The sequence below is a fragment of the Lithobates pipiens genome, unplaced genomic scaffold (genome assembly GCF_037356315.1).
Source record: "Lithobates pipiens isolate NorthernLeopardFrog02 unplaced genomic scaffold, aLitPip1_a1.2 Scaffold_35, whole genome shotgun sequence".
Classification (NCBI taxonomy): domain Eukaryota; kingdom Metazoa; phylum Chordata; class Amphibia; order Anura; family Ranidae; genus Lithobates; species Lithobates pipiens.
Genome location: NW_027507811.1, coordinates 14,226,552 through 14,250,317, shown reverse-complemented (window position 1 = coordinate 14,250,317; position 23,766 = coordinate 14,226,552). Strand labels below are relative to the sequence as shown.

The 23,766-nt window shown below is 45.5% G+C and overlaps 1 protein-coding gene across 1 annotated transcript in view; it reads left to right on the top strand.

Annotated features, from left to right (window-relative positions):
• Positions 1-23,345, top strand: part of LOC143955503 (uncharacterized) — a 55,939-nt gene extending 32,594 nt beyond the window's left edge. Inside the window, exons 16-24 of the mRNA XM_077465538.1 lie at positions 287-1,469; positions 6,620-6,634; positions 14,555-14,634; positions 15,909-16,102; positions 16,191-16,314; positions 16,431-16,528; positions 16,606-16,830; positions 16,921-17,065; positions 19,181-23,345. Of these exons, the coding sequence (XP_077321664.1) occupies positions 287-1,469; positions 6,620-6,634; positions 14,555-14,634; positions 15,909-16,102; positions 16,191-16,314; positions 16,431-16,528; positions 16,606-16,830; positions 16,921-17,065; positions 19,181-20,832 (3,716 nt within the window). The 3' untranslated portion in view covers positions 20,833-23,345. The remainder of the gene's footprint in view (positions 1-286; positions 1,470-6,619; positions 6,635-14,554; positions 14,635-15,908; positions 16,103-16,190; positions 16,315-16,430; positions 16,529-16,605; positions 16,831-16,920; positions 17,066-19,180) is intronic.
• The last annotated feature ends 421 nt before the right edge of the window (positions 23,346-23,766 follow it).

Below are 23,766 nucleotides of genomic sequence, written 5' to 3'. Positions count from 1 at the left end.
CCATCTCTATTCCTCAATATAACGTCATGTTCCCAACAAATGAGGAGGAGATACTGTACACCATATGAAAGGTCCATCTCCATTCCTCAATATAACATCATGATCTGTGGTTCGGGAGTATTGGGTCATTGATCTGTGTTGTATTCATATTGTTTGCTGTGATTGCACTCTATTTTATGCCAACTTTTATTTGATACTGTTGAATGCTAGACCAGCATATATGGCTCCTTTAACGTAAAGCATGAAAAATACTTTAAACATTTCCTTAAAAATGTTTTTTCCATAGATGGACACTATGTCCCAAAATGTTCAGAGTGCGGAAAAACATTCGACAACAAAGGCGATCTTGTAAAACACCAGAAGACTCACAAGAATAAACGCCCTTATTCATGTTCAGACTGCGGGAAACGTTTTGCTGAGAGAGGAAAACTTCTTAGACACCAAAAAATTCACATAGACGAAGGCCCCTATTCCTGTTCTGAGTGTGAGAAAACTTTTACGCGTAAAGGAAATTTAGTTAACCACCAGAATTTTCACACAGACAAGGAACGTTTCTCATGTGCAGAGTGCGGGAGATGTTTTACTGACAATGGAAAGCTTGTAGTACACAAGAAAACTCACACGGGTGAGAGTTCTTTCACATGCCCAGAGTGTGGGAAAAGTTTTGCTGACAAAGCAAAGCTTCTTGCACACAAGAAAAGGCACTCGAGTGAGCGTCCTTTCTCATGCGCGGAGTGCGGGAAATGTTTTGCTGAGAAAGCAAAACTTCTTCTGCACCAGAAAAGACACACGGGGGAGTGTCCTTTTCCATGTTCTGAGTGTGGGAAGAGTTTTGTTCAAAAGGGAGACCTCCTTAAGCATCAGAGAATTCACACAGGAGAGCGTCCTTTTTCCTGTTCAGAGTGTGGGAAATCTTTTACCGAGAAAGGAAGCCTTCATATACACCAAAAAAGTCACACAGGTGAACGCCCCCATACGTGTTCCGTGTGCGGTAGAGGTTTCATAATGAAAACCTCGCTTGTTATTCACCAGAGAATTCACACGGGCGAGCGCCCTTATTCGTGCTCGGTGTGCCAGAAAAGTTTCAGGGTGAAAAACTCCCTCGTTGTGCACCAGAGGATTCACACAGGTGAGCGCCCGTACTCGTGCTCAGAGTGCGGGAAAGGTTTCGTGCAGAAAGCCGACCTTATGACTCACCAGAGAATTCACACAGGCGAGCGCCCTTACGCGTGCACGGTGTGCGAGAAACGCTTTAACGAAAAGGGCACTCTTATTAAACACCAGAGGAGCCACACCGGTGAGCGTCCTTACCAGTGCTCCGACTGCGGGAAGTGTTTTATTAAGAAAGGAGACCTTGTTAACCACCAGAGGATTCACACAGGCGAGCGTCCTTTCTCGTGTACTGTGTGCAAGAAAAGTTTCTCTGAGAAAGGAAACCTTGTTAAACATCGGAGGCTTCATGATGATTAGTGTCCCTTTTTTTTTTTTTTTACGTTCAGAGTGCGGGAAAACTTTAAACATATATAAAATCTAATTAGGTACCAGAAGAAGTATTTAACATGTAGAATTGTTTAGTACATAGAAAAACTGTGTTATAAGAATACGGTATGTAGGGATTCCTGCTAGGAAACGTTACCTCTTTAGTTACAGGTGGTGTCTATTGGGCTGAGTCTCTAACTCGTATGTACACTATATTACCAAAAGTATTGGGACACTGGCCTTTAATGGCATCCCAGTCTCAGTCCGTAGGGTTTAATATTGAGTTGGCCCGCCCTTTGCGGCTATAACACCTTCAACTCTTCTGGGAAGGCTGTCCACAAGGTTTAGGAGTGTGTCTATGGGAATGTTTGACCGTTCTTACAGAAGAGCATCTGTGAGGTCAGGCACTGAGAAGGCCTGGTTCTCAGTCTCCACTTTAATTCATCCCAAAGGTGTTCTATTGGGTTGAGGTCATTGAGGTCGAGGGCATTTGTGAGGTCAGGCACTGATGTTGGATGAGAGGTCCTGACCTCAACACGATAGAACACCTTTGCGACGAATTCGAGCGGAGACTCCTCTCTAATTCATCCCAAAGGTGTGCTATCGGGTTGTGGTCAGGACACGTAACTACAACAGGAAGGGCCCATCCCCAAACTGTTCCCACAAAGTTGGGAGCATGAAATGGTCCAAAATGTCTTGGTATGCTGACGCCTTAAGAGTTCCCTTCACTGGAACTAAGAGACCAAACCCAACCCCTGAAAAACAACCATGATCCCCACTCACCAAATGATTTGAACCAGCGCACAAGCAAGGTCCATAAAGACATGGATGAGCAAGTTTTTTGGGGTGGAGTCCTGACCTCAACCCCATTAGAACACCTTTGGGATAAATTCGAGCGGAGACTGCGAGCCAGGCCTTCTTGTCCAAGATCAGCGCCTGATCTCACAGGAAGAATGTTCCAACATTCCCATGGACAAACACTCCTTAACCTTGTGGACAGCCTTCCCAGAAGAGTTGAAGCTGTTGTAGCTGCAAAGGGTGGGCCAACTCAATATTGAACCCTACAGACTAAGACTGGGATGCCATTAAAGTTCATGTGTGTGTAAAGGCAGGTGTCCCAATACTTTTGGTAATATAGCGTATTTCTTGGAGATCCTGGTGGTTCCCGGGCTCTCTTCCTGCCCACACTTGGATGTCCTCGTTCCTCTGTTTTGCTTTCCTCTTAGAATAAAATAAAAGACCAACATTGAGTTCTCAATGGGTGGGAAGCCCTCATAGAGCACAAGGAAGGTGCCAGAACCAGTCATTTAAGACAAATAGACAAGTTGGAGAATGTTTGGAGCTCAAGGGGGGCCTCAGAAGCTCTGAGGGAGGAAGACGGATGAGCCCAAGTGTCTGGCTTCGTCTACCAGTGTGTATTGGGGGTTCATTAATCATGTATTTTTTGGGTTTCGGGGATGTGATGGTTTATAGGTCTGCGTAAAATGCTCCTCTAAATAAATGGGGCTGATTTGGTCCCGCACTCACACAGACGACACCACAGAACTAAGGCATGGGCAAGTAGATCTCTATTGGTTGCCGTATGTCGCTGTTCTTTGACGTTTTAACTGAAGACTTTCATGTTCCAGCCAATGTATAATTATTAATCAATTTAGATATAAGGTTTTAATTCAGTTATATAAGATTTGATTTAGATTCAATAATGGTCTTATTGTGTGTTACTCTCTTATTTTGTGAAATAAAAAAAGAATGCTGTACACATTGCGATAATTTGTCCTTTTTATTAATGACCGTAATTTTCAGATGATTGGCAGGGGCGTAACTATAGGGGGTGTAGCAGTCGTGACTGCAACCAGGCCCTGTGATGCAGGGGGCCCATGCAGCTCCCTCTACATATGGCGGCCAGCAGCATAGGCAGCTAGGGGTACCAGTTCACCATGCACACGGGTGGCTGGAGGTGGAGGGTGACTAGCAGAGCTCCATACTCGACTATCACCCTGGTTGCTCTTTAGTTGTGCATTCCCCGCATGACCTGTGTCCTCGGCCGGCTCCTCAGAGTACCCTTCTCCTGCTCCATGCATTGCCGCTCAGTCTGATGTCTGTTCTCCCCAGCCAGAGTCCCGCCCCCCCCCCCTGGGTCCGGCCCACACTGCACACAGATGCAGTGCAGCCCTATGAGAGCCCCCCAGAGGACACTGCAGGCTTGTCTGCCAGCCCCTCTCCTCCCCCGTCATACACAGATGATGAAAGGTCTTTCTGGGAGATATGCTGATCGCCCGTCCAGCACACTGGATGGAGCCCAGGCCAACATGGATGAGTGCACGGCCTACAGCTTGGTCATGGTGAGTGAGAGGACACCATCCCCCACACACATACCCCCTCCATCTCCCCCTGGGGACAGGGACCCCTTCTCACATGGGGACAGGGACCCCCACCTCCCCTGGGAACAGGGACCCCTTCTCACCTGGGGGCAGTAACTTCATCTGCCCTGGAGAAAAGGACCTCATCTCTTCTGGGGACGGGGACCCCATCCTGCCTAGGGACAGTCCTCCAATGGGGCACCTAAAAATTAAAAAATAAATAAATAAAAACTACTGATACCAGTGGTGGAACTACAGGGCTCATAAAGGTCATACCTGTGACCATACCCTGGAGTTCCACCGCTGGACTCGGAGGGAAGGGCCCTGGCTGGGGTTCAGGGGGGCCCTTCATGGTTTCTTGCATCGGGGCACTGAAGGTTCTAGTTACGCCACTGATGATCGATGATTGGAATTTGATCAGATCCTTGATTGCCCATTATCCATTGAATGGTGGGGGGTTATTAGCGAGACAGAGAACCTACAAGATCCACTTTCAGAAGTATGTAAGTTGATATTCTATGGATACATGGAGCCACTACAAATACCACAGTTTATTTCCATGTTCCCTACATTGGTGATCAGTGGAAAGAATGTTCCTTACATTGATGGTCAGTGGGAAGACTCTCCCTTAAACTGGGAGATCAGTGGGAAGAATGTCCCTTACATTGGTGATCAGTGGGAGGAATGTCCCTTACATTGGAGGTCAGTGGGAGGAATGTCCCTTACGTTGGAGGTCAGTGGGAAGGAGGAGGAGGACACCCCCAAAGAGCTCTCTTTGAGAACCACCCTTTTTCAAGCCTGGGCCTTGCCTGCTAGCTTGGCCCAGGAATAATGCCTGATCCTGGGGGAGGCCCTGGGAGGGATCCCCCTGATGACACAGGGCCCAGTGAGGAGGAGGTGGAGGATCTGTCTGTAGGTCCAGGCCCTGGTGTGGATGCCAGTGTTTTCAGCCAGAAGGTTGTCAATCGCTTTAAGGCGATTGGGAGAGCGGAGGAGAAGCTTAAAGTTTTGAAAGCTGAGCATAAAAACTTCAAAGCCAAATACTTCCAGGCCTGGAGTAAAAAAAATCGCACAGCCATGAAGCCTGAGTTACAGGATTAGGAGGAAAAGGTAAAGCAGCAAACTTTATTGTTGGAGAAGTTGAAAGAAAAAAGTGGAGTTTTTAAAGAAAAATTTGACAACGAGAGGAGATTTGTCAGCCAGTCCTCAGCATGTTCAGTGGATCAGCCTCAGGTAATGGATGACCCGGGTCCATCTGCCTCTGCTCCTCTCCCCCCATGTAAGGCCTTGGAATCGCCAGTGGCAACCAGCCAGGGGGTTGAGAGTGAGCATGGCACCCTGACCTTCATCCAGCGGATGGAGTCACCCCTGAGAGGAGACAAGTTGGCCATTTCTGATAATCCATCAGAGGTCCCTGAGGATGAGAAGAAAAATCAACCAAGGCAGGGAATGAACCTGCACCAAACCCCCTGAACAGGGATGTTACCACACCTGCATTTGCTGAGACCTGTAGTCCCTCTACCAAGTTTGCTGCAGTTTCACACACTATGACTGACACCTGCAATGTGATTGCCTCACCTGAGCTTCCCTGTGTTCCAGCAGAGTGGACTGATGTTGGTGGGGGAGGGGGTCAGCATACTGCACCATGTGCAGTGGAAGCCATGGATGTCAAAAATGACATTTCTCTCTCTGCTCAGAGGAAAGACTCATCGATTGTGCAGACCAAATCTGTACAATCGATATCTGCTAGAAATGTGTCAGATGGTTCAAAACACACAAATGTCTCTTCTGCTGGGAGGAATGTGGGGAGTTACACGTCAGTTTTGGGGAGTCGCACCAAGGAAGGTGAAGGGAATTTTGTAAATATTGGTGGTCACAATTTGGGGAGGTTTGGTGGTGGGATGGTTGGCGGGTACAGGAGGAGAAATGTGGTTCAGCTGAAGTGGGAGGGGGAGGGGACCCCACCAGTAAGGGAGGAGGGTGGCTGAGCTGGTTTTGGAAATGGGGTTTAAAGCCTTGGATATATTTGCTTTGATTTGCCCAGTGGGGAGTTATGAGTTTGATTTGTCCTTTGTAAAGCCTGGGGGCTTGGATTTATTTTGGGAGCGATATAGGAGGTGCAAGGGCCTTCCGCAGTGGAGTGGTTTGGTGCCAAAGGTGATTTCCAGGCAGCCTCTGATAAAATCGGTGACCATCCTGGTGCGCAACAAATCCATACCAGAGGCTGATTTAATAGTATGGCTACGCCGATATGGTAAGGTCCCCACTCCACTGCGGAAGGTCCTGGATGAACATGGGATATGGACAGGGGCCTGGACAGTGTCACTAAAATTGGGGATGCTGGGATATGTAGTTTGACATCTCCCCTGTTCAGCCTTTCTGGGGAGGGATCGGCTGACAATATTCTACCAGGGTCAGCCTAAAGTCTGTAATAAATGTGGTGAAAAAGACCATTTTGCATCTACCTGTACCTGTAAGAAGTGTTCACTATGCCAAGATCTGGACCATTTGGCAAAGGATTTTACCCAAATTCGGTGCAATTTGTGCCAAAAGCTTGGTCATCCTTATAGTCAGTGCCCTGAGGCTTTACATAACTTGCCAGGATTGGAGGCTGAGCTGCAGAGGCTAGATAAGGAGGATGAGGCCACTGAAACTGTTGTTGTCCCCCCTGTGTCTGTTATATCTGTTGTTTCGGATTCTGTTTCCCCTGGTAATGTGGTCCCTGAGTCTGTCCCTCCTGTGTCTGTTGGATCTGTTGTTTCGGATTCTGTTTCCCCTAGTGATGTGGTCCCAGAGTCTGTCCCTCCTGTGGTGGTCCCTGGTCCTGCTGTACGTAGATCCTCCAGACTAGCAGAAGCTGCTGGGGGGGCAGGTTTAGCGGATCTTCCCACTCAGCCTCCAGTCCCTGTCCTTCAGCAGCGCAAACGTGGTCAGGGGAATGTGGGGGTGCTGGATGGGGGTGGGGCTGATGGAAGGGTGTCCATATCCCATGTCTCGCCCTCTGTTGAGGGGGATTCGGATGATGAGGGGTGGGAGAAGTTTAGGAGGAAGAAAAAGAAGAAGAGGAAAACAAATAAAGTGGTTATTTTATTCCTCAGAGCCGGACCCAGGAGGGGTTCCTCTTGGTAATACTTTTTCAGTTTTGTCAGGTGATGGGATGTCTGATATATCCTTCTCTTTATCATCCATGGATGAGGGGGAGTCACATAGTCTGAAGAGAGCTGTTTCTGGTGATGAGAGTGTGGCAAAGGTTAAGAAACTACTACCCCAATCATCCTGATGGCAGTTCCCACTCCGATAAAGGTTTCGCCAGCATTAAATCTGCAAGAGCTCGTGATATTTCCTTATTTTTGCTCAGCGAATTTGATGCAGAGATTTTATTTTTGCAAGAGACCTGGCTCAATACTTTGGCTGATGTCCATCTAGCAAAAAGGAGTGGAGATGCGGTCCCTCCTTTTGGTCTCTTGTGGCTGAGCCCTGCAGCGGAGTTGCGGTCCTTTTTAAAACCGATATGGTAACGTGCCGGCGGGTAATTGAGGTAGAGATTGGGAGATGCATGGTCTTGGACGTCTCTGTTGGGGGGCAGGACCTGCGTCTGATTAATATCTATGGACCGCAGTCAAAATGGAGCAGGAAATGCCTCCTCACAGAGATCAAGCTCTTCCTTTTTACGTCCCAGCAGGTTGTCTTTGGAGGTGATTTTAACACCATAATTAGGCCTGAAGACAGGAGAGGCTCCATAGACAGGCTGGGTTACGATAGCGTTTTTCTTAGAGATATGGTGAGACAAGCAGGCCTGGTAGATGTGCATATTTAGCACTGCCCTGGCAGCACAAGATTCACATTTCAGAGAGGGAATAGTCAGAGTAGGATAGATAGTTTTTTTTTTTAAAGGAGAACTCTGCTTTCTCGGCTCCGGAGTTGAGGGCGGTGGAGTTCTCTGACCACTGTATACTGTCTGTGACATCCAGGGGAAGGGGTACCTGGAAACTGAATTCAGCTCTCCTGGAAGAGGTAAGACAATCCTTTGAGGATTTTTTTCAGGCACAGGTTTCTATTCTAGACTTTTGTAGCATTAAGTCAGAGTGGTGGGAACTTGTGAAACAAAGGGCGATTGGACTTTTCAAGGCCATAAGTAAGAAGAAGCAGCTTGGTATGTACAGCATTTGCGGAGGAAGCTTGATCGTCTTGTCTCGTATAGAGGAGATCCAGGGGAGATCTCTGAGGTGAAGTTTCTTCTTAGAAAGTGTCAATACCGACATGCCTCCTTGGTTCTGGAGAGGAATTATGGAAAATATCACTCGCCTGATCCTTACCAGAACTGTAAGCAAGGCATAGCAGTTAAAGCGGAGGTCCACCCTAAAGTGGACCTTCCGCTCATTGGAATCCTCCCCCCCTCCGGCGCCACAATTGGCACCTTTCAGGGGGGAGGGGGGTGCAGGTACCTGTACAGTACAGGTATCTGCACCCACTTCCGGGATAGCTCTCTGCGGAAAGGGGTGTAGATTCTGCCCCTTTCCGAAAGTCCCCCACTGCCTGCTGGGAAACACACAGATCCCAGAGGCAGCAGGTCCATCCTTATTGGGCAGCGCGACTCGCGCATGTGCAGTAGGGAACCGGGAAATGAAGCCGAAAGGCTCCACTTCCTGATTCCCATACCCAAGATGGCGGCGGCGGCAGCACCCGAGAGACGATCAAGAGATCGGCTTTGGGTGCCGACATCGCGGGCACGCTGGACAGGTAAGTGTCACTATTTTAAAAGTCAGCAGCTGCAATATTTGTAGCTGCTGGCTTTTAAAAAAAAAAAAAAACGGACTCCCGGCGGACTCCCTCTTTAAGACGGTCATAGGCCTGAGGAATAGTACGGGTTCCCTGGTGAAGTCCAGATCAGGGATCCTGGAGATCTTCAGATCATATTACGCAGACCTTCTGGGAAGAAAGGACCTTTGTTGGGACAAGATGGAAAGCTTTCTGGATTCTACTCCAGGATTGGGAAGTGGTACATTGTCTTTGATGGATTTGACAGAACCAATTTCAGTGGATGAGGTAGTTCGAGCTATAGAGAAGCTGGCTACCAAAAAATCGCCTGGGCCAGATGGGTTGACAGCTGAATTGTACAAGTGTTTTAAGTCCATTCTGGCTCCCTTTTTAGCAGATTTTTATAACAACTGTCTAGAAGAAGGTTCGCTCCCTCCCTCCATGAGGCAATCCGCTGTGATTCTTCTGTCAAAAGGTAAAGACCCCTCAATGATTGAGAATTGGCGCCCCATCAGTCTTCTCAATGTTGATAGAAAGATCTTGGCAAAGATTCTTTTTTGGCGCTTGTCGTCAGTGGCAGGCGATTTGTTGTCCAGTCATCAGCAGTCCAAGGTAGAAGTACCTTTTCAGCGGTTTAGCTGTCTGGAAGGCTTTGGAACGATGCAAGGCTGCTGGATGGAGAAAGTACTTGCTGGCATTGGATCAGGCGAAGGCTTTTGATTGACTCTATCAAGAGTACCTGTATTTGCTACTTGGTAGCTACGGCCTGCAGGGGAGGTTTATAGATTGGCTGAAGACATTATATAGAGGGGCTGAGAGCTTCCCACTGGTTAATGGTTGGGTTGGACGCCCTTTTGAGGTTGTCTCTGGAGTGCGCCAGGGATGTCCTCTGAGCCCCCTGTTATATGCATTCGCAATCGACCCCTTCATAAGAAGGCTAAAGAGTGAATCTTTGTGCGGGTTGCCTTTGGGCATTGCTAGTGTGCCGACTTTGAAGGTCGTGGCCTATGCTGATGATGTGTCTTATTGTCTCTGGGACGGAGGAGGTGCAGGAGGTGGTCTCAATAATAGAGCAGTACACGGAGGCTTCTGGTTCTAAAGTCAGCCATGAAAAGAGTGAAGTTTTCTGGATGGGTGAGGAGGGTGAAAGCTTTGAACTTCCGGGTGCCTTCCCAGAGCCCCAGCAGGAAATTAAAGTGTTCGGCATCAAATTTGGTCCTGGTGACTATGGTCATCGAATTTGGGAAAGCAGGTTGGTGTGTGCCAATGCCAAAGTAGCAAGCTGGAAGAAATGGAAGCTTTCCTTGAGGGAGAGGGTTGACTTGATCAAAACGTACCTGGTCCCAATTTTTTTTATATGTCACCTTCGTCTGTATCTTGCCAGTATCTCACTATGCAAGGGTGTACAGCTGTTTTTTCCAACTGTTATGGGGAAGTAGGCTGAACCTGATCAAACGCAATGTAACTTACCTGTCTAGGCGGGAGGGTGGCCTAGGAATGGTCAACCCAATAGTTTTCTTTTCTCTGCTGTTTTTAAAGTACAGTCTTGGTAACATGCTAGCAGAGAATCCCTGCCGGAATGGGTGGGTATTTTTCAATCTTGTTTTAGGCCTTTTCTGCGATGCTGGGAAGATGGCGGGCCAGTGAAAAGTCTAAGAGTCCAACATGGCAAGCTCCCGCCTTATGTTCCCCCGTGTCTGAAAATACTTTGGCAGTGGCAAGTGACAATGGAGGATATCAAGTCCCTCCCCAGGAAGCTTCTGGAGAAGAGGATTTGAGCTCTGCTTTCAGTGTGTCACTGGCTTTAAGGGATTGCCCAGGGTCTGTAATGAAGGAGGGGTTGCGTTTAATCAATTTAGAAAGAATCCCCTTGAAGCTTAGGGATCAAGCCTGGCTCGCTTTCCATGGAAGGCTCTATGTGAGAGGGAACTTGAAGCATCGCCCTATGGATGATCGGGATTGTCCTAGAGTGGAGTATGTTGGTAAAGTGGAGTCTATGGACCACTTTTTGCTCCAGTGTCCCTTTAAAGAGGAAGTAAACCCTTTCAAACCACTTTGACCTACAGGTAAGCCTAGATTAAGGCTTACCTGTAGGTCCAAGCAATATCTCCTAAACCTATATGGTTTAGGAGATATTTGCCCGAAAATGGGCACCGCTGTCTACGGCGCATGCGCCGTAGACAGCGGCGCGCAGGCGCACTAAATGCGGCAAGTCCAAGAATGGATTTGCCTAATTGTGACGTATTTGCCTATTTGCCGTATTTGCCGTATTTGCCGTATTTGCCTGGATTTGCCTAAAGTGACGTCATCGCGGCTTCGCCGAATGGCAGCGGCGGAGCTGCGAGACGCGACTCCCGTGCGCATGCGCGGGAGTGACGTCATCGCGGCTTCGCCGCTGTGATTCGTCGGAGCTGCGAGACGCCACCAGCAAGATGGATGCGGCGGACTACAGGGGACAGCGGCGACTTCGCTGGCTCCTGTGTCAGGTAAGTGACACATAATGAGCTACTATGCGATGCATAGTAGTCCATTATGCTTTACCTTTGCAGGGAAAAAAAGAGGAAGTAAACCCATCAGGGTTTACTTCCTCTTTAACATAGAGGTGTATAAAAGGGTGGGGAGGGCTCTAGGCATCCCCTTTTTCTATTGCATGAGTTATGCGCAGTGGGTGTATGGGGCATTCCCGACTCGCTGAGATTTTGATTTGGATACACTGTTTTTAGTTAGTATAGTTGTCCGTTACTTCACATGGAATGCATGGTGCCAGATTACCCTGCGGAAGAAAGTCCTCTCTGTTGAAGTGGGGGTGCACGATATTCTGGGTGAGGTTGGGAAAATTCGGGGTCTTGAGAAGGGCAGGGGGCCTCAGACAGTCTGGATAAGGGCGTGGAGGAATATCAGACCTGCCTTTGGTGAACTGCCCATCTCTGGGTGAGGAGCTCTTTTCTTTTTCTGTTTCTTTCACTCCCTTAGCTTTTGTTGGTTAGTATGATAGTATCTTCTTTTTGAAGAAGGGCTGCATGCATAATATGTGCGGGTTTGTTTCTCGACCTCACAGGTTTGTCTGGTATAATGGTGTGAGTCGTAGTAAGATTATTCCCAATAATGACATGCTCATGATGAGTTTTGTTTTTGCTGTAAATATAAAGTATTTTTTTTGTTTGAGAGCAGATTTGCTATATTTATTCTCATTTATGTAAATATGTATATATTTATGTATATTATATATAGTGATTTTATGCTTATTGATTGCAAGATTTTTAATAAAGAAAAATTGGAAAAAATGTTCCTTACATTGGTGATCAGTGAGAAGAATGTTCCTTACATTGGTGGTCATGTGGGAAGAATGCTCCTTACATTGGTGGTCATGTGGGAAGAATGCTCCTTACATTGGTGGTCATGTGGGAAGAATGTTCCTTACATTTGTGATCAGTGGGAAGAATGTTCCTTACATTGGTGGTCAGTGGGAAGAACGGCCCTTACATTGATGGTCAGTGGGAAGACTTTCCTCTAAATTGGTGGTCAGTGGGAAGAATGTCCTTTAAATTGGGAGGTCAGTGAGAAAAATGCTCCTTACATTGGTGGTCATTGGGAAGAATGCCCCTTACATTTGTGATCAGTGGGAAGAATGCCCCTTACATTTGTGATCAGTGGGAAGAATGCCCCTTACATTGGTGATCAGTGGGAAGAATGCCCCTTACATCGGTGGTCAGTGGGAAGAACGGCCCTTACATTTATGGTCAGTGGGAAGACTTTCCTCTAAATTGGTGGTCAGTGGGAAGAATGTCCTTTAAATTTGGAGGTCAGTGGGAAGAATGCCCCTTACATCGGAGGTCAGTGAGAAAAATGTTTCTTACATTGGTGATCAGTGGGAAGAATGCTCCTTACATTTGTGGTCAGAGGGAAGAATGTCCATTACATTGGTGATCAGTGGGAAGAATGCTCCTTACATTGGTGATCAGTGAGAAGAATGTCCATTACATTGGTGATCAGTGAGAAGAATGCTCCTTACATTGGTGATCAGTGAGAAGAATGTCCCCTACATTGGTGATACGTAGGAAGAATGTCCCTTACATTGGTGATCAGTGGGAAGAATGTTCCTTACATTGGTGATCAGTGGGAAGAAATGGGAAGAATGCTCCTTACATTGGTGATCAATGGGAAGAATGTTCCTTACATTAGTGATCAGTGGGAAGAATGCTCCTTACATTGGTGGTCATTGGGAAGAATGCCCTTTACATTTTGATCAGTGGGAAGAATGCCCCTTACATTTGTGATCAGTGGGAAGAATGCTCCTTACATTGGTGGTCAGTGGGAAGAATGGCCCTTACATTGATGTTCAGTGGGAAGACTCTCCTCTAAAGTGGTGGTCACTGGGAAAAATGTTCCTTACATTGGAGGTCAGTGAGAAGAATGCTCCTTACATTGGTGATCAGTAGGCAAGAATGTCCCTTACATTGGTGATACGTGGGAAGAAATGGGAAGAATGCTCCTTACATTGGTGGTGAGTGGGAAGAATGTCCATTCCATTTGTGGTCAGTGGGAAGAATGTCCATTACATTGGTGGCCAGTGGGAAGAATGCTCTTTACATTGGCGGTCAGTAGAAAGCATGTCCCTTACATTGGAGGTCAGTTGGAAGAATGTTTACACGCAACCAGCTGAAACGTCGTTGTCAGTAGGTACATACCTGAGAGATGAGAAGAGACACACCACTAGTGCCATGTTACTACTTCCTCAAAGTGATGTCATCTCCCTGGCCTGATTACAACCCATTCACAACAGATCCCTCATCAACAACCTGCATTCTCCCCCCTCTCAGAACATCCCTACTTGGCAACATCATCGTACACTTACAGCATATTCCAAATGGCCATCTCATTAGTCTCTTACAGAGCAGATAGTATGGAACAATTGTCAGGGCTGGGCTCAGCCCTTCCTTCTCTGAGCTGGCCACTCAGCTGTCGGCTAATTGCCAGCTCCTATCTCTCTCTCCAGTTAGCTGTTGATGATATCCTGCTCGTCAGTCCTGCCTACTTAAGCCGTCCAATCCAGAGGAGCTCTGCCTTCGCCTTGGTCAACATCACAAGAAACATCTCCTGCGTTCCTGTTTAAAGACTGGCTTTGCTGACATCCCTTCTGGCTCCAGATCCTGCTTGCTGTTCCACTACATTGATCCCTGACTTCTGGCTTGGCTGACTATCCGTTCCGGTTACTGAACTTTGGCTATGTTTTGACCACGTTTGTTCTTTTTACTTTTATTATTAAACAAGTGATTTAACTGTACTTCTGTCTCGGTCTGATTTCATGGTTTCTGACAACAATAATCTGCAGTTTTTCACAGAAATTGAAGACACGGGAAAGATTGAAGGCTATTTCAATTTTATTTCAGCTGCTGGCCATATAGCTGATTCTCTCCATAAGCATTGGAGACAAAGAGAACAAAATACTTCTCTGGTCTGTAGATGGGTGTACCTGGGTCCCATTAGGTGTGCCAAATCTGAGCCGATAGTGATAATGGATGTCTTGTAGACCCAAGGGGAAGAAGCTAGAAGTGATGTCTTGTCTACTGCACTCAGTTCCCGTGACAGACCACTATGTTTACTAGGCCGAGTTCTCAAGCTTGCTTGCTGGTTTGTTCTTCAAAAGAGTTCATACACGACATTTGTCCACAGAATATCTGCCTGGAGGACACGTTGATGGCAATCTTGTGTCCATTTGCTGTACTCCCTTTTTTTTTTTTTTATAAATTGGGTTGCTCATTCGTTATTGTCCCTTACTTATACATTTTAAATGACAGTATTATAATTTCAACACATATTTTTTTTCTTCAATTATTTGGGTTTTAGGGTTTTAATGCGGGTATATGAAACAAAAAAGGCAGCAAGAAGCAGATGTCAAACTACGGAGGCTGCAGTTCTTACATTTTCCACAAGATGGTGTCCTCACTTATTGTCAGGTGGAACGCACAGCCAGGAAGCAATAGGAGGCAAAGACGGGAAGTCATGTTAGATACCGACAGGAAATTACGAGTCAAAGGTAAGTAGAGAGGAGACGCTACTGGAACTGACAACATAAGAGGTAATAAGATATTATTTTATTTTTTACACCCAGTAACCCCCCGTCGTGTCCATCCTCTTTCTCCATCAGCTTTAATTTATGTATGTTCTAAAATTAAAGGCAATGGGTGGAGCAATGAAAAACTAACCTAACTGTCCATCCAGAGTAGGGTTGCTACCTCATCCCATTAAAACCGAACACATATTAATTACACAGGTTCTGTGGCTGATTAAGGTGTTAATTAAACTCATTTGATGCCTTATCTGCATTAAATTAGCCTCAGAACCCGTGTAATTCATGTGTATTCAGGTTTAAAGGAATGAGGTGGCAACCCTAATCCAGAGCCTCTCATTTATGGACCAGATACATCTTAAATATAGAACCATTTATCAAACTGTCTATCCAGAGCCTCTGGTTTATAGACCGGATACATCCTAAATATAGAACCATTTATCCAACTGTCCATCCAGAGCCTCTGGTTTATAGACCGGATACATCCTAAATATAGGACCATTTATCCAACTGTCCATCTAGAGCCTCTGGTTTATAGACCGGATACATCCTAAATATAGAACCATTTATCCAACTGTCCGCCCAGAGCCTCTGGTTTATAGACCGGATACATCCTAAATATAGAACCATTTATCCAACTGTCCATCCAGAGCCTTTGGTTTATAGACCAGATACATCCTAAATATAGAACCATTTATCCAACTGTCCATCCAGAGCCTCTGGTTTATAGACCGGATACATCCTAAATATAGAACCATTTATCCAACTGTCCATCCAGAGCCTCCGGTTTATAGACCGGATACATCCTAAATATAGAACCATTTATCCAACTGTCCATCCAGAGCCTCTGGTTTATAGACCGGATACATCCTAAATATAGAACCATTTATCCAACTGTCCATCCAGAGCCTCTGGTTTATAGACCGGATACATCCTAAATATAGAGCCATTTATCCAACTGTCCATCCAGAGCCTCTGGTTTATAGACCGGATACATCCTAAATATAGAACCATTTACCCAACTGTCCATCCAGAGCCTCTGGTTTATAGACCGAAGACATCCTAAATCTGGGGTGTCATAACTGCAGAGAGGAAAATTCTTTATAGAGACCACATGACCACCATTATGCAATTAGACAGAACATGTGACTGAGAAGATATTAATCCTCACTCTGGAGATCATCTACCTGCCGACTGGAGAAGGGAAGAGGATTCTGGGATGTCTGTTGATGTATAATGATAACTGTTTTACTTTCTCTTTTTAAACAGGGCTATTAAAGTAGTGAAAACATCTTTCGAGTCATTAACACCTATCATTCTTCAGAGGACATCACCCATTACAGTGCTTCCAGCTCACTGCCTGGCAACAGAGGTAACCAGTGCTAAGAAGGTTCTAGAAGTCACCAACAAGATCACTGAGCTGCTGACAGGAGAGGTGAGGAGGATTCTGGGAATTGTGGGACATTATCCAGTAACAGACAAGGGATGTGTCTGGATGGTGACTGTATCATTGTGTGTGTCAGGTTCCTATAAGGTGTCAGGATGTCACTGTCTATTTCTCCATGGAGGAGTGGGAGTATTTAGAAGGACACAAGGATCTCTACAAGGACGTCATGATGGACAATCAGCCGCCCCTCACATCACCGGGTAAGAGGAGACTTTATTGTAAAGGAGAGAGCAGTACGGAGGCTCCACCTAGATCCCCCATCATCTGATAAACACATAGAAACAATGTATTCAGTCAGTGTGTGTGTTTCCTACAGATGGATCCAGTAATGGGAACCCACCAGAGAGATGTCCCCGTCCTCTGTATTCCCGGGATTCCACACAGGAAGGTCACACCATCCCCCACCATCATCAGGTAGGTGGAATTAAAGCACTAAGTTATGACTTTTACAGAAGAATGTTCATTACATCTAATGTCTTTTGTATATTCAGAGTGGAAACCTCAGGGATTATAATATTGTTGTTCTTAAAGAAGAGTTTAAAAATGAAGCCGATGAATATGGTTTAAAGGGGGAGTTTTCAGAAGGACAAAAGGATCTTTACAAGAATGTCATATTGAAGCCATCTGGTAATAAAACCCTGCAGGAGAGATGTCCCCGTCCTCTGTATTTTCGGGATTCCACACTGGAAGATCACACCATCCCCCACCATCATCAGGTAGATGCATGCAGTTCCCAAAAAAATTCTATTAGACTATATTTTTCCATCAAATCTTTTGTTCTTTGCTTGCAATGCTATTGTCTTTAGGGTGAAGAATTAAAAGACATCAAAGTTGAGGTTAAAGAGGAAGAAAAAGAAGAGAGGTTGGTGAGTGGAGATCAGCAGTCTATGGAGGAGGGGGAGTTGGATATTAAAATTAAACAGGAGACATCTTCTCCACACATGGAAACAAGTAAGTTATAAACACTAAAGCAAGAACATTTCATTTTATTTCTATTAGTGTAAAGTAATTATTTAATAATTATTCAATATAACGTCATGTTCCCAACAAACGAGGAGGAGATACTGTACAACATATGAAAGGTCCATCTCCATTCCTCAATATAACGTCATGTTCCCAACAAATGAGGAGGAGATACTGTACACCATATGAAAGGTCCATCTCCATTCCTCAATATAACGTCATGTTCCCAACAAATGAGGAGGAGATACTGTACACCATATGAAAGGTCCATCTCCATTCCTCAATATAACGTCATGTTCCCAACAAATGAGGAGGAGATACTGTACACCATATGAAAGGTCCATCTCCATTCCTCAATATAATGTCATGTTCCCAACAAATGAGGAGGAGATACTGTACACCATATGAAAGATCCATCTCCATTCCTCAATATAACGTCATGTTCCCAACAAATGAGGAGGAGATACTGTACACCATATGAAAGGTCCATCTCCATTCCTCAATATAACGTCATGTTCCCAACAAATGAGGTGGAGATACTGTACACCATATGAAAGATCCATCTCCATTCCTCAATATAACGTCATGTTCCCAACAAATGAGGAGGAGATACTGTACACCATATGAAAGGTCCATCTCCATTCCTCAATATAACGTCATGTTCCCAACAAATGAGGAGGAGATACTGTACACCATATGAAAGGTCCATCTCCATTCCTCAATATAACGTCATGTTCCCAACAAATGAGGAGGAGATACTGTACACCATATGAAAGGTCCACCTCCATTCCTCAATTTAACGTCATGTTCCCAACAAATGAGGAGGAGATACTGTACACCATATGAAAGGTCCATCTCCATTCCTCAATATAATGTCATGTTCCCAACAAATGAGGAGGAGATACTGTACACCATATGAAAGGTCCACCTCCATTCCTCAATTTAACGTCATGTTCCCAACAAATGAGGAGGAGATACTGTACACCATATGAAAGGTCCATCTCCATTTCTCAATATAACGTCATGTTCCCAACAAATGAGGTGGAGATACTGTACACCATATGAAAGGTCCATCTCCATTCCTCAATATAACGTCATGTTCCCAACAAATGAGGAGGAGATACTGTACACCATATGAAAGATCCATCTCCATTCCTCAATATAACGTCATGTTCCCAACAAATGAGGAGGAGATACTGTACACCATATGAAAGATCCATCTCCATTCCTCAATATAACGTCATGTTCCCAACAAATGAGGAGGAGATACTGTACACCATATGAAAGGTCCATCTCCATTCCTCAATATAACGTCATGTTCCCAACAAATGAGGAGGAGATACTGTACACCATATGAAAGGTCCATCTCCATTCCTCAATATAACGTCATGTTCCCAACAAATGAGGAGGAGATACTGTACACCATATGAAAGGTCCATCTCCATTCCTCAATATAACGTCATGTTCCTCACAAATGAGGAGGAGATACTGTACACCATATGAAATGTCCATCTCCATTCCTCAATATAACGTCATGTTCCCAACAAATGAGGAGGAGATACTGTACATCATATGAAAGGTCCATCTCCATTCCTCAATATAACGTCATGTTCCCAACAAATGAGGAGGAGATACTGTACACCATATGAAAGGTCCATCTCCATTCCTCAATATAACATCTTGTTCCCAACAAATGAGGAGGAGATACTGTACACCATATGAAAGGTCCATCTCCGTTCCGCAATATAACGTCATGTTCCCAACAAATGAGGAGGAGATACTGTACACCATATGAAAGGTCCATCTCCATTCCTCAATATAACGTCATGTTCCCAACAAATGAGGAGGAGATACTGTACACCATATGAAAGGTCCATCTCCATTCCTCAATATAACGTCATGTTCCTCACAAATGAGGAGGAGATACTGTACACCATATGAAAGGTCCATCTCCATTCCTCAATATAAAGTCCTGTTTTATAACATATAAAATGTAGGTACTGTAGGTAGGTCCATTTCCATTCTCACTGTAATAATGTCATTAATACACAAACCTGACTTAAAAATACTTACAACATTTAGTTAACAATTGTTTTCCAATAGATGAACACAAGGTCTCGAAAACCTCTGAGGAACATCTAATTTCATCTCGAGATTATAAAGCAGAAGATGCCGGAGTCACTCTGTATCCCCGAGGAGCACACTGTATTACTCGAAATATAGATCACAAACCTGACAATTTGAAGAGTTCAACTGATTCCTCCAATCCTAAGGATTCTTCTGATAAATTACATACTGTTACTCCAGAAATATATCTAGAATATCAGAGTACGGCTAGATCAACAGAACCATCTAATCCCAAGCAATCTTCTTTAAGCCATAAAGGAGTTCATACAGGAGACAGTTCATTAACGTGTTCAAAGTGTGGAAAATCTTTCAGTGAAAACAGATCACTTGTTAGACACCAAAAAGTTCACGAAGATGAAGGTCCCCACTCATGCTCTGAGTGTGGGAGGAGCTTCATTCGGAAAGGACATTTAATAAACCACCAAAAAACTCACACAGAGAAGCCGGAAAAGCGTTGTTTCTCATGTATAGAGTGCGGGAAATGTTTTGTTGAGAAAGCAAAACTTATTATACATCAGAGACGTCACACGGGTGAGCGTCCTTTCCCCTGTTCAGAGTGCGGGAAATGTTTCATTGATAAAGGAAAACTTTCTCTACACCAGAGATGTCACACGGGAGAGCGTCCTTATCCATGTTCAGAGTGTGGAAAATGTTTCACTCACAAAGTAAACCTTGTTAAACACCAGAGAATTCACACAGGCGAGCGTCCTTATTCGTGTTCAGAGTGCGGGAAATGTTTCACTGAGAAAGGAAGCCTTGTAATACACCACAAATGTCACACAGGTGAGCGTCCCTATTCATGTTCAGTGTGCGGTAAAGGTTTCCTCATGAAAACTGCGGTTGTAATACACCATAGGATTCATACAGGTGAGCGTCCGTATTCATGTTCAGTGTGCGGGAAATGCTTCAGTGTGAAAAGTTCGCTTGTAGTACACGAGAGAATTCACACGGGTGAGCGCCCTTATTCATGTTCGGAGTGTGGGAAATGTTTCATTAAAAAAGGAGACCTTCTTACACACCAGACACGTCACACAACTGAACTCTCTTTTTCATGCTCAGTGTGCGGGAAACGTTTCACTAAGAAAGGCCATCTCCTTAAACACCAGACAAGTCACACAGGCGAACTTCTTTTCTCATGTTCAGAGTGCGGGAAACGTTTCATTAAGAACGGACAGCTTCTTAAACACCAGAGAATTCACAGTGGTGAGCGACCCTTCTCATGTTCATACTGCGGGAAATGTTTTCTTATGAAAGGAGCTCTTCTTATACACCAAAGAACTCACACCGGTGAACGCCCTTATTCGTGTTCAGAGTGCGGGAAATGTTTCGCTGCGAAAGGAAGCCTTAATATACACCAGAGAACCCACACCGGTGAACGTCCTTATTCATGTTCAGAGTGCGGGAAATGTTTCGCTGAGAAGGGGAAACTTAATAAACATCAGAGAATTCATACAGGGGAGCGTCCTTACTCGTGTTCAGAGTGCGGGAAAAGTTTCATTGAGAAGGGAATACTTCGCACACACCAGAGAATTCACACAGGGGAGCGCCCTTATTTATGCTCAGAGTGCGGGAAATGTTTCATTGAGAAAGGAGCGCTTGTTGTACACCAGAGAATTCATACGCGCTAGTCTTCTATTTAATATTTAGTGTGACCAACCTCTAAACTGTGCTCATGAGGGACATTTTTCATGTTCAGAGTGTGGGAAATGTTTTAAACACAAAGGAAATCTATAATTGGACATCAGAGCTGCCATTGAATAAGTGAAAATGTTTAGTTTGTAAAAAAAAAAAAAAAAAGTTTGATAAAAGTAAGTGATATGAAGAGTTTGGTGGCCTAAGTCTCCTGTAGCTTCTTCTAATGCTTGGAGCTTCCCGTGGTGAGATCTTCCAGCCACAGGTCCCGGCTCCCATCCTACACTGTCCCACATTGGGGTGTCCCCATTTATCTTTCTGCAGTTCCTATAATTTGAGAAATAAATTTAGCAAGGAGAGTGGGAGCCCTATCTATTGGATGCAGCATCTATGAACATCCCCCAAACTCAACTCTCCCTACCAGCCACCATAACCTGAGTATGAGGATCCGTTTCAGCCTACATGTCTCCTCCAAGAAACCATACCCTCTGACGTGTTTCGCCCCCTCCGCCAAGAAACCATACCCTCTGACGTGTTTCGCCCCCTCCGCCAAGAAACCATACTCTCTGAAGTGTTTCTCCCCTCCGCCAAGAAACCATACCCTCTGACGTGTTTAACCCCTCCGCCAAGAAACCATACCCTCTGACGTGTTTCGCCCCCTCCGCCAAGAAACCATACTCTCTGAAGTGTTTCTCCCCTCCGCCAAGAAACCATAACCTCTGACGTGTTTAACCCCTCCGCCAAGAAACCATACCCTCTGGCGTGTTTCGCCCCCTCCGCCAAGAAACCATACCCTCTGGCGTGTTTATCCCCTCTGCCAAGAAACCATACCCTCTGACGTGTTTCTCCCCTCCTCCAAGAAACCATACCCTCTGACATGTTTCACCCCTCCTCCAAGAAACCATACCCTCTGACGTGTTTATCCCCTCTGCCAAGAAACCATACCCTCTGACATGTTTCTCCCCTCCTCCAAGAAACCATACCCTCTGGCGTGTTTCGCCCCCTCCGCCAAGAAACCATACCCTCTGGCGTATTTATCCCCTCTGCCAAGAAACCATACCCTCTGATGTGTTTCACCCCTCCTCCAAGAAACCATACCCTCTGACGTGTTTATCCCCTCTGCCAAGAAACCATACCCTCTGACGTGTTTCTCCCCTCCTCCAAAAAACCATACCCTCTGACATGTTTCACCCCTCCTCCAAGAAACCATACCCTCTGACGTGTTTATCCCCTCTGCCAAGAAACCATACCCTCTGACGTGTTTCTCCCCTCCTCCAAGAAACCATACCCTCTGACGTGTTTCGCCTCGCCCACCAGAGCTTAGTCATAAGACCAGGGGTCTCAAACTGGTGGCCCTCCAGCTGTTGCGAAACTACAAGTCCCATGAGGCATTGCAGGGCTGATAGTTACAAACATGACTCCCACAAGCAGAGGCATTATGGGATTTGTAGTTTGGCAACAGCTGGAGGGCCGCCAGTTTGAGACCCTTGCATAAGACCCTATGACTAAGCCCCACCCCCAGTGGGCAGGGCAACATGCATTGGGGGGGTGGTTTCTTGGCGTGACATGTAGGCTGACACCGATCCTCATACACAGGTTATGGTGGCTGGTTGGGAGAGTTGAGTTTGGGAGAGCAGCGTTTTTTCTAAAAAAATCCCCCGAACTCAAGATATATTGGTGTACCAGAAAACATTTGCAATTGCACAAACTTCAGATTATCTTCAACAGGGAGAGAAGAGGCCAAAACAGTGCAATGTCAGTGGTCTCAAAAATGCAGCCCTGGGGCCAGATGTGGCCCTTTGCTTGCCTCTATCCGGCCCTTGGGGCACTAGTTCATCTACAACATACAACAATGATGGGACACCACAGACACCAGTAGTGGGGCACTATTCCTTCCACTGACATCAACAATGGGGCACTATTCCTCACACTGATACCAACAATGGGGCACTATTACTCCCACTGACATCAACAATGGGGCACTATTACTCCCACTGCCATCAATAATGAGGCACTATTTCTCCCACTGATACCAACATCGGGGCACTATTTCTCCCACTAAAACCAATGCTGTGGCCTTTATTATTCCCACTGGCCACCCCTGCACTATGTGAACTGTGGGGTATTGCAGGTGGGCAATTATATATTAATATTTTTGGTGATTTAGTTGGTTACACATCTTCACGGCTGAAATCATAATAAAATGGACCTCTAAATATACAACTCTGACTTGTTCCCACACTCTCACAGATGGCTCCATCATACTAAACTATACTACATATACTACCTACTACATGACCAAATATCATAATACTGTACATGGTATTGTACATGGGTAGCATTTTTCATAGGTTGCTATTTATCTGCTATACGTCATTGTTAATAAATTTTATGTTTTCTTCTTCAGTTATACAAGATTTGAATTACATTCAGTCTTAGTATTTAATTGTGTATTAGTCATCTATTCAGATTTTCTAAAATAAAAAGGAAAGCTCCACATCTTCCAGCATTTTGTCCAGAGTCCCTTTTTTTTCAAACTAGCAAATGTCTGCCTGCTCCAAAATGGGCAAGGTTGGGTATTGGGATGTTGGCAAGTGCGGTGGGGAGAGCTGAGGGTGTTAGCTGAAAAAGATGAAAGTGTTGGCAGGCTTGGTGGTGGGATGAGAGGGGAATGGGGGTAAAGTGAAGTCGTTAGGTGCAGTAGTGGGAGTGAGAAGGGAATGGAGATCAAGTGACCTGGTTGGGTGCAGTGGTGGGAGTGAAAAGGGAACATGGGTCAAGTAAAGCAGAGGGTGTTGAGATGGTGTCAGCTGCAAGGGACTAAAGTGTTGGTAGGCTTGGTGTTGGGATGAGAGGGGAACAGGGGTCAAGTAAAGAGGTTGGGTATGGTGGTGGGAGTGAGAAGGGAACAGGAGTCAAGTAAAGTGGTT